This window comes from Orycteropus afer, unplaced genomic scaffold, assembly GCF_000298275.1.
Source record: "Orycteropus afer afer isolate SDZICR_OR568_19922 unplaced genomic scaffold, OryAfe1.0 scaffold00014, whole genome shotgun sequence".
Classification (NCBI taxonomy): Eukaryota; Metazoa; Chordata; class Mammalia; order Tubulidentata; family Orycteropodidae; genus Orycteropus; species Orycteropus afer.
The window spans coordinates 4,563,376-4,573,308 of NW_006921601.1; the positions used below are offsets into that span (position 1 = coordinate 4,563,376).

General features: G+C 51.8%; 1 protein-coding gene across 1 annotated transcript; it reads right to left on the reverse strand.

Annotated features, from left to right (window-relative positions):
- Positions 1-4,317: 4,317 nt before the first annotated feature.
- On the reverse strand, positions 4,318-9,729 carry LMO1 (LIM domain only 1). Its single transcript, XM_007954854.1, has 3 exons — positions 9,518-9,729; positions 6,541-6,666; positions 4,318-4,423 (listed from the first exon to the last, which is right to left on the reverse strand). The coding sequence occupies exons 1-3, from the start codon at positions 9,727-9,729 to the stop codon at positions 4,318-4,320; spliced, it is 444 nt and encodes a 147-aa protein (XP_007953045.1).
- Between the last annotated feature and the right edge of the window lie 204 nt (positions 9,730-9,933).

Genomic DNA, 9,933 nt, shown 5'->3' on the forward strand with positions numbered 1-9,933 from the left:
GACATAATATGGGAGTGGAGGCCCTGCCAGTAGGGGAGAGTTTGTCAGTGTTGGAGACTCCTGAAGCCTCTGGGTGAGCTCAACATGGTGGCAGGAGCAGACAGGGACAGAGAGATGTTAAGTTGGCGATAGATGCACTGGGGGACAATTGGCTGTTGCTGGGTGAGAAACCAGTCACCTACAGGAAGAAGCTCAAGAGCAATCTTCTCTGGGCATACCAGGCTGAAGAGATCTGGGACACACCACAGCATCATGTCCTGGGGAAGTCAGGCTCTCTTGCTGGTAAAGCAATTTGAAAGTCTGTATTCCAAGGGGCTAGGTACAGAGAGAAGATCTGCTCATGAGGGTTCCAATAAAGTAACAGTCTTTTCTGGGTTTTGGCTGCATGTGTGTGTGTGTGTGTGTGTGTATGTATGTTTGGTTCATTCGATTATTTTCTCATGATAAAGCAGGCTTGACTGTGTTTTTCTGGACTTATTCACCTTCATCTCAGCTCATCTTTATTCATTCATTTCCAGGTAATTAGAGTTTTAGAGGTAACATATAGCTATCGATATACAGACTGACAGCAGAATCTTCACCAAGGGTGATGCACATTGTAGCTACAAACTGACCTACCTACCCTCACTTGGTGGCAGCATCCCCAGATGAATGGTGCTGGGGTCTGCTCAGTGCCATATTTCATTAGTCTTGCCATGAACTGTTAGTCTGGCTATGATAGCATTAAGAGAGCAAAGAATCGCCTCCACGTAGAGATTATGTTGGTAAAGTAGAAGGCCAGCGAAATAGAGGAAGACCCCCAACAAGATGGACTGGCACAAAGGCTGCAACATTGGGCTCAAACATGGCAGTGACGGTGAAGATGGTGCAGGACTGGGCAGTGTTTTATCCTGTCGTACATGGGATTGCCATGAGTTGGGACCTGGCAACAACCACCACAGAGATGAAGTCTACGAAGCAGGAATTTCACACGGATTCTGCCCACAGCCCCATTTATCTCATGATGTGAGGCTTGGTTTCTGAGACCAGAGCTAAGAAAGGACAGTACCCATGTCATAGTTCATGATGGGCCCAGAAAGCAAGTATTCTCTTGAAGTATCAAGATTAGAATAAACTTCCCACACATGGTCTGTGTGGTTTAGCTTCAGATCAAGGAGTGGAGGCATAAGCAGGTGCCATATTCCATGGGTCCCAGGTCTTGTGTTAGGATGTCTCTGGTCTCAGGCCTCCAAGGAAAGCGGGGAGATGGACCGGTTAGGTGCAGAGGGGACTTATCCATAGTAATGGTACAATCCATCCACATCTCCACCACCCACATCCCACCCACATGGCTCAGGTCAGTGCAGCCTCTGACAGGCACCATTATTTCTTGCTCCTTCTCTCTCCACCTCTGTGCTGGGTCACAGATGCAAGCAGAATTGGCCAGAACAACTCATGCTTCATACTTAAGCACATTTCCTTCTATAGGGAAAAAGCTTAGGGTCTGCCTGGGTCACCTCTCAGGGTCAGGATTATGTCCAGGTACACAATCCTCCATCCCCAGTAGCTATTCTAGCCCTGCCTCAGTTGCCTTGCTACAGAAGGAGCTTGGTTTCCTTTTTGCTTCCCTCTCTTGGGTTGGTTTCCATAGCTGCTGGGGGCAGGCTGGGGTGGACTCTTCTTGGGGGTGACTGTGGCCTGCCATGGGCTTTCCTGGACAAGAGGGCTCCTATTCAGAGCCACGGTGTCCAGGGTAGTTATTCCACCTCTTCATTCACGCACAACACTTCACAGTGTAGACCTTAGCCTCCTGACTGTTCTGGGAATTAGATCATTTCATCTCATGGTTGGGAATGGTGAGACAGCAATTAATGGTTCCATGATGCTGGATATGGCATGGTCCATGACCTGTTAGTTGGGGGAAGCTCCTTGGCTGAGTCTGGAGTGAGCAGAGAGACACTGGAGTCCTCTTAGAAGGCCAGCTCTGCTCTTGGGGGCTTTCAAAGCCTGGATGTCTGACTTTGAGTCTATCTCATTGTGAATGAATTAATTGTTGTGCAACCTAGAGTGGTGAGACAAGTTAATTACATAATTACTGCAAAATGACATGTTATTTCATGGCTGCAATATGGTAACTCTGTTGGAAACAATTGTAATTGCCCAGAAACTGCATTGGAGTGGCTCCGTTATCTCTCGATAACCATGTAATTAACTTGCGTTACAACTTTATCTATAGCAAACTCTGAAGGTAGGAGTTGGGGCCCTTGGAGTGGTCACAGCCATCCTAGTCCTAAGGGCCCATACAGGGTCTGCTGGGGGCTTTGCTACAATCCAGGAAAATGCTTTATGTTCTCAAGTCAAGCGAGAAAATTCCTTATTTGTGGACTCCAGCTCTCGTGTCTCTCCTACACACTCAAATTCATTCACAATCTGACATGCTCACATCAGACATATTCCCAGTTTCAAACTCACATCAGACCTATGTCACACGAAAACACCCACTGCAGCCAAACCAATCTCTCTCCTCTCTCACATATGTGAGTGTAGCTCTTTCACTGAGGATGGAGGCCCCCAAATTGAGAACATTTACCCCAAGGTCCTAGTGATCTTCTCCTAGGACTGAACCACTGGCCACAAAACCACAAATTGGAGAGGTAGCTCCCTTCTGACACCCATAAGACCACAGCCATCCACCTACTTCACTCAAGGGGGCAGACTGGAGGCGGGTGACTGTGAGGCCTGCCTGCTCTCACCCCATCCTACCTCAGCCAAACCAAGCCAAGCCATTTCCCTGTCCAAAGGCAAGCCAAGCTTGAGGCAGTGGACTGTCTCTACCAGCCTTGGGTTCTGGTCTGTGGCCTGCACTTGAGAGTAAAACAATCCCTGGGGAAGAAGGACTGAGGGGCCTGATGGTGGGAGAGGCCTATACATATGGCCATCCCTGTCCAGGCTCTGGGCCCAAGAAGTCTCTCTTCTTAATACCATTCAGTGACACCTTTTTGGTGCCAGGCTCTGTGCTAGGTACTGTGGCTGCACCCAAGACCGAGGCCACATCCCTGGTACCCTGCACAAGCCTGCCTCAGGCAGGTAGATGAAAAACACCTCACTGTCTGACTGTCTGCTGCTGGCCTGGCTGTCTCTGGCCTGTTGACTTGCCTGTCTCTGCTACACACCTGTCTCCTTGTGTATCTGTCTCCCCTGTCTGTGTACCCATGCGACTGTATATCCTTTCACAAGTGGCCCTGTGTCTGCAGGAGGGAATGGGCCTGTTCTGGGGCTCCCTCAGTGTTCTGTCCTCACCACGATGTGTTTGCTTGCTTCCCTGGCTTTCTCCCTCCCTGGTTTGTGCCTTCCATCCCCCACAGCTAGCTTCTTAGGGCAGAGACTAGGTCTGACCCATGTTTCATCCTTGCGTCAGATTTATTCTGAGGGGCACCAGCTGGCAGCACGAGGTTGGGACACACAGTGGATGAAGGCTTTCTGCTGACTGATGGAAAGCCTCCACTATGAAGTGGCTGACTTCAAGGGAACCAGGATTGTCCTCTTCCACCCATAAGAGCAGAAAGCTGGACCTCAAGTCAGTCCCAAGCTGCTGGGCAATGTTAGCAAACACTGTCACTCTGAGAACGAAGAGGGGTTTAAGGATGGTGCTTGCATGATAGGAGGGTTCAGGATTTGGGGTCTTTCTGTGGAGGAGGACCTGTTTGGGGCAGTCCAGGGTCTCAGTAGGGAAATGGTTAGCAGCCCAGGGCAGGGAGGGCTCCATCTTGTCCCTCTTCCTGGGGATCTGCTCAGGGCCAGGGTATTTACTTTACCAGGGAACCAAGGAGGCACTCAGTTCTCACCTTTGGGGTAGGGGTCTCTGAGTTATCCCCCTCCCTCCACTGCTTCCTTCTAGAGCCAGCCTGGAGACCCTTGCCTGGTAACAGCCCATGCTGCAGCCCTGTGGCCCTGCCCCATGCCCCAGCCCTTGAGGGGCAGCGGAGAGGGCTTATCCCTCTTCCAAGCAGAGGGGAGGGGGCCATAAGTCTGTGTCAGTCATGTGAACAACGCAGAGCAACCTCCCCGGAAACATTCATAAGTTTAATCCACGCCAGTAATAAAATCGCATTACATTTCTCATAAAATAAATGTTCCCATTTATATACAGAAGACGGACTGTACAGGCCAGCCTGGCCCCAGGAGGGTCACACACAGACAGGCAGCGGCGGTGGAGTAAGGGCCGTCCCTCCCATCGAGAATGGAGAAGTTCTGATGCGGCAGGAGAGCGGCTGACCGGCCGGCCGGGTGGGCAGGCAGGCAGACGGACAGATGGGCCTGGAGGCCAGGTGCCAGGCGTTACTGAACCTGGGACTCAAAGGTGCCATTGAGCTGCCCCTCCTCATAGTCCATCTGACACAAGATCATGTTGTTCTTCAGGAAGAATTTGTCTCCCACACAAAATCTGGAAAATACAAGCAAGAAAGAGAGAGAGGCCATGGGAGGGGTCCTAGTGGGTAGTTGGGGGTCCAAACAAGACCTAGCCTGTCCCAGGACGTGGGACATGTGGGGGGCATTAGTGCTGAGGCATGTGCTCCTTGAACTTGCCAGGAAAAACAAAGCAAAACAAACAAACAAAAAAAAACCCAAACTCACTGCCCTCGAGTCCGATCCAACTCATAGCGACCCCTCCTTGGGTTTCTGAGGTGGTATCTCTACGGAAGTAGATTGCCAAATCTTTTTTCTGAGGAGTGGCTGGTGGGTTTGAACCACCAGCCTTCTGGTTAGCAGTCAAATGCCTTAGGCACTATGCCACCAGAGCTCAGAGGAAATACCAAAATCCCACCCCAAACCTGGCCAATGACCCTGGATCAGTCTAGCTTCCAGCCAGGCCCTTCAGCCTGGGTGGGAGGACAGATAGACAGTCAAGCCTAGGCCTCAGGCCTGCCATAGCCAGGTCTCTCACGGAGGTGGGAGCAAGGGTGGTGTTGGTGGGAAGTCCCAGAGAAAGGAGCCCTGGTGGTGCAACTGTTAAGCACTCAGCTGCTGATCAAAGGGTTAGTGATTCAAACCCACCCAGCAGCTCCATGGGAGAAAGGCATGGCAATCTGCTCCTGTAAAGATTACAGCCTGAGAAATGCTAATGCTGCTCTGTCCCATGGGATCACTATGAGTCGAGTATTGACTCGGTGGCACCTAACAACAACAATCCTAGAGAGGGGGACCGAGAAAGGAGAGAGATGGAGAGAGGCAGAGATGCCACAGGAGGGAGGGATGGGATGGTTGATTTTCCCGTCCTCAGCCCCTCTCCCCAACTTAGAGAATGGCTCAGGAAAGGACATTCTTCCTCTAAATAGGGTCTGTGGGTTTCCTGGGATGTCATTCCAGGAAGAGGTGGCCCTGCTTCCCCATCTCATTCTCTGCCTGAAGAAGACCTTGCTTTGTCCCCCAGTCTTCCTCAAGTTTTGGGGAATTCCAGTTCTCCCCAAAGATGTCCCCAGGGTGGCTGAGGCCTTTAGCGAAACCTGAGGGTCACCGTTCCAATTTGAGCAGATACCAGTCCAACCACCAGGTGGTGCTGTAACTTCACAAGCCCACCTAGAAGTGGGTCTGGCCAGAGCCCCCATCAGACCAGTGTTCCCTGCAGGTCCCTGAGGACCTGGCCTTCTAGGAACGTTTGTATGAGCACCTACCTGACCTGGGGGCTCCTGACCAGAAGGCCTGCCTTCTAATGCTAGGCCCCAGCTGGGGCTGAAGAGCTCTGTCTGACTAGGTCTCTGGGGCCTCTCACAGGGCTAGGGGACTGAGTAGGGGCCAAAAGGCCAGAAAGGAGGCAGCACTGTAACCAGAATCACAGCAGTGGGGTCAGGAGTATAGTGGTAATTCCTTGCAGGGGTTTTGGTCTCCTTTTCACATAGAATGTACCCACATGTGCAGACACACATGCAGACAGTACACACGCTAGGATGCAGGGCATGCCGACATACCCCCCCACACATGCACATTTAAAACAGATGCACACATACACAGTTACCTCACCATGCACCAGAGGCACACCCAGTGCATGCACACATACCCCCTTGCACTTGGACATTTAAAATCACACAAACATGCAAGTGCATACTCTCACTGTGCACTTAGTAAACTCAGGCATTTAAAAAAAAATTCATTGCAGTTGAGCTGATTCCAACTCACAGCAACCCCATGTGTTACAGAGTAGAACTTCTCCATAGGGTTCTCTTGGCTGTAATCTTTACAGGAGCAGATCACCAGGCCCTTCTGTGGTGCTACTGAATGAGTTTGAACTGTCAACCTTTAGGTTAGTAGTCAGAGGCAAACTGGGCCACTTGATGGTGCCTTGTGCATATTCCCATTTAATGTGTCACACAAATGTTCACACAGAGTATATGAGCACACACATTTGATTACAGGGCTTAGGTACTCATAAGACAAATATGCACATGACAACTTTCAACATACACATATAGCCATGCACACACAGAACCCACATTTGCACGCATGCTGCCACAGAGCTCCTGGGCCATCCCAACAGGTCTCTGGTGAGAGGGTTCCAGCACTCACCTCTGGTTGCAGAGTTGGCAGGCAAAGCAGTCGAGGTGATACACGTTGTCCCGGGCCCGCATCACCATCTCAAAGGCTGGGATCAGCTTGCTGCAGGCAGCACAGTTCCCAGTAGTGCCGAAAAGCCTGCCCAGAAAGAGAGAAGACAGCTCCAGTTGAGGGAGTTGCTTCAGCCAGGGCCCACCCTGTTCACACCTGTGAACTTAGCAACTGGGCAGGAACTCAGATGGCAGGACCGAGATTTTGCCAAGAGATTAGGTTATAGAGAAATTGGCACATCTGCCTAGGAGGGGAGTGAAAGGAGTCAGGGGTTGGCTGATGTTGCCCATACCTGGGATGACAAAGGACCCTTACTCAAGGTCACAGAGCCTGGCTCCAGACAGTGTGCTCCTAACCACTATTGGACACTGCCCCCTCCCCCTTTAGGAGCTCTGGTGGTGTAGTGCCTAAGGCATTTGACTGCTAACCAGAAGGATGGCGGTTCAAACCCACCAGCCACTCCTAAGAAGGAAGATGGGGCAATCTACTTCCATAGTGATACTGCCTCGGAAACTCAAGGAGGGGTCACTGTGAGTTGGAATTTACTCAATGGCAGTGACTTTGGTTTTTGATTTTTCCCCCCTTTACTCACTCACTGCCATCGATTCGGGTCCAACTCATAGCGACCACTTCTTGGGTCTCTGAGGCAGTATCTCTAAGGAAGGAGCTCTGGTAGCATAGTGCCTAAGCACTTGACTGCTAACCAGAGGCTGGTGGTTCAAACCCACCAGCCACTCCTCAGAGGGAAGGTTGGGCAATCTACTTCCATGGTGATACAGCCTGGGAAACCCAAGAAGGGGTCGCTATGAGTCGGGGCTGATTCGATGGCAAATAACAACAAACAACATCTCTAAGGAAGTAGATTACCCAGTCTTCTTTCTGAGGAGTGGTTGGTGGGTTTGAACCACCAGCCTTCTGGTCAGCAGTCAAATGCCTTAGGCACTATGCTGCCAGAGCCCTCCCCCCCTTTACTAGTACACTGTATCAATATATTCTTTTTCTGCTCCCAACTCATTGTGTGACTTATCTAGGTCCCTTTTTCTCCCTGAACCTCAGCTTATCCTTCTGTGAATTGGGGGTGCTGGGCTAGATGATCTCTTCAACCCTCCTTCTAAAACAGAACTGATGCCAAAAGGAAGCCCCAAGGACATCTGGCACAAATGCCTCTTTGAAGCAGGCACCCCTCCTCTTAGCTGATGGTTGCTTCTAGGGACAAAGAGCTTACTCCTTCCCCATGTGGGCCCATCCTTGGCTGGGTGTTCCAATGGTCTGAGCCAACCAGACTCCTCCTTCCTTCTTTTTTGCACACTGGCAGAATAAGCCCCCAGTGAGGCAAAGGGGCTGAGATGTGGGTGGGAGGCCCCTCTAATGCCTGATTTGTCCAGCTCAAGCTCAGGTGCTGTAGACAGAGCTTGGCTCCATTATTCATCAGTCTGGGCTGCCCTGTGGCTCAGATTAAGGCAGACAAAGGCTGGGCAGCGGCATCGACCTGCCAGGCTGAGTCTTTCTTGCCACCAGCCCAATGAGCTGTTGCTGCAGAGGGGAAGGCTCCAGACAGTCATCCTCTGGGGCTGAGTAGGTCAGTAAAGCCTCATCTCCACCCCAGCCCACTGGCCTTCCTGGCCTGACAGTCATTCCTTCTGCCTCTGGCCATAGTCCAGGAAAAATACCTTCAGCCCCCAGTAGCAGGGCCCAGAATGCTTGTGGGTTTTCTGGCTTTGCCAACAAGCCTATCCTGTGCCTGTGGCTTGCTCCTCCCTCTCCAAGCCCTGTGGGACCATCAGACACTCTGCCACCTCCCCTCAACCTGATAGGGTCAGCTCCCAGTTGATGCCCTAGCCCACCAGGTGGGGAGGTCCCTTCCAGGTCCTGGAGGAGGGGGCCCCCTAGGAACATTCTTCCTTAACCCCTGTTCCTGTTCTCAGCCTCTCCTCTCTGGCCCCAGCCAAGAGCATGGAGTCACAGATGAAGTTTTATTGCTTCACTTTTTAAAATTCTTGCAAAAAGTAGATGTTAAAGGTGCAGGCAGCTAGATCTCAAGCTCTTCCAGGAAGGAGGGGAGCCTCTGAGGATAACCTTGCCCCACCCCCAACATGCCCAGACCTGAGCAGAGGGAGCCCCACGAAACCCTTGCCCTGACCTGTTAATTAATAGGATGGGCCTTCCTTCCCCACAAGGCCCGGCCACCATCCAGCAGCCTTCAACTGAGCCAAATGCAGACGCTGGGTCTCAGCCAAGGCCCCTGCTTTGCGGCCTCCTTCCAGACTTGATGATGTCATAAATGGCCTAAAGGAGGGTTAATTGGGGGAGGCAGCCCAGGGAATAAGGATCCAGGCTGTGGGGGAGGGGAGGTTGAGCTCTGAGGAATATGAGGCATATTGGTTTCACCACTTCACAGAGGAATAAACTGAGGCTGAGAGAAGGCTATAAGCCAAAAAGCTCAGAACTCATTTAAACCCAGGTCCTTAAGCTCCAGTATCAGTGGTCCTCCTCAGGAATGGTTACCTGTCAGGCATACAGATTGCCTGATCCCAGGACCCAGGACAAGAGGGTGTTGGGCACTGAGAAAAGGTAGGAAGGAGACTTCATCAGGGAAGTCAGAGCCGCCCCTCCCATCCCCACTCCATCCTTCACCCCTCATAGCCCCACTGAAATTCCAGGAACAGGTGAGTCAGAAACACCTGGCAAAGGCAAGAGCAGAGCAAGGCTGGTCCCCTTAGTCAGCTTATCTCAGGTGTCCTGGACCTGTGCTGGGCACTGAAGGCAAAGAGTTACAAGCATGGCCCTTTCTCAGGGGGCTCTTTCATATCTGGGGAGGCAGGACTGTCAGGAATGAGTGGACACAGGCTGTGTCCAGAGTATATATAAGAGTGCTGGGTCTACAACAAAGGATAGAGTCACACTGAGCCTTGAACGATGAGGGTGGGGGATAGCCCACCTCAAGTAGTCACGTCGGCACAGGATGAGGTTAGCCTTGGTGTAGAGGGTGGAGCCCACCTCGCCCAGCCGGCAATCACAGCAGGCACACTTGAGGCAGTCTTCGTGCCAGTACTTGTCGAGCGCTTTCAGCAGGTAGCGGTCCTTGATCTTGCGGTTACAGCCTGCACAGCCCTTCTGCTTCCCTTTGGGCTGGACGGAGAGCATTGGCATGCCTGTGGACAGACAGACAGACAAATGGACACAGGGTGGATGCTGTGGCTCTGGGTCTCAGGGAGCTGGCTGTGGAAACCTCAGGGCACATCCTTCTAGGAATGGGGAACTCACTACTTCTCTTAGCTGCCCCATCCAGGGCTGGGGCTCCCACGAATCCTCATTTTATCTCCAATAACTTCTTCCTCTGGTCCTGTGTTCTGT

What these genes read in the sequence shown, in the direction of transcription:
- LMO1 (XM_007954854.1), bottom strand. Translation starts at nt 9,729, where the DNA reads ATGCCAATGCTCTCCGTCCAGCCCAAAGGGAAGCAGAAGGGCTGTGCA. An exon ending in TGCCGACGTGACTACTTGAG is followed by an intron (nt 6,667 to 9,517) that starts GTGGGCTATCCC and finishes CTTTCTGGGCAG; the next exon opens with GCTTTTCGGCACTACTGGGA. An exon ending in TGCCAACTCTGCAACCAGAG is followed by an intron (nt 4,424 to 6,540) that starts GTGAGTGCTGGA and finishes TGTATTTTCCAG; the next exon opens with ATTTTGTGTGGGAGACAAAT.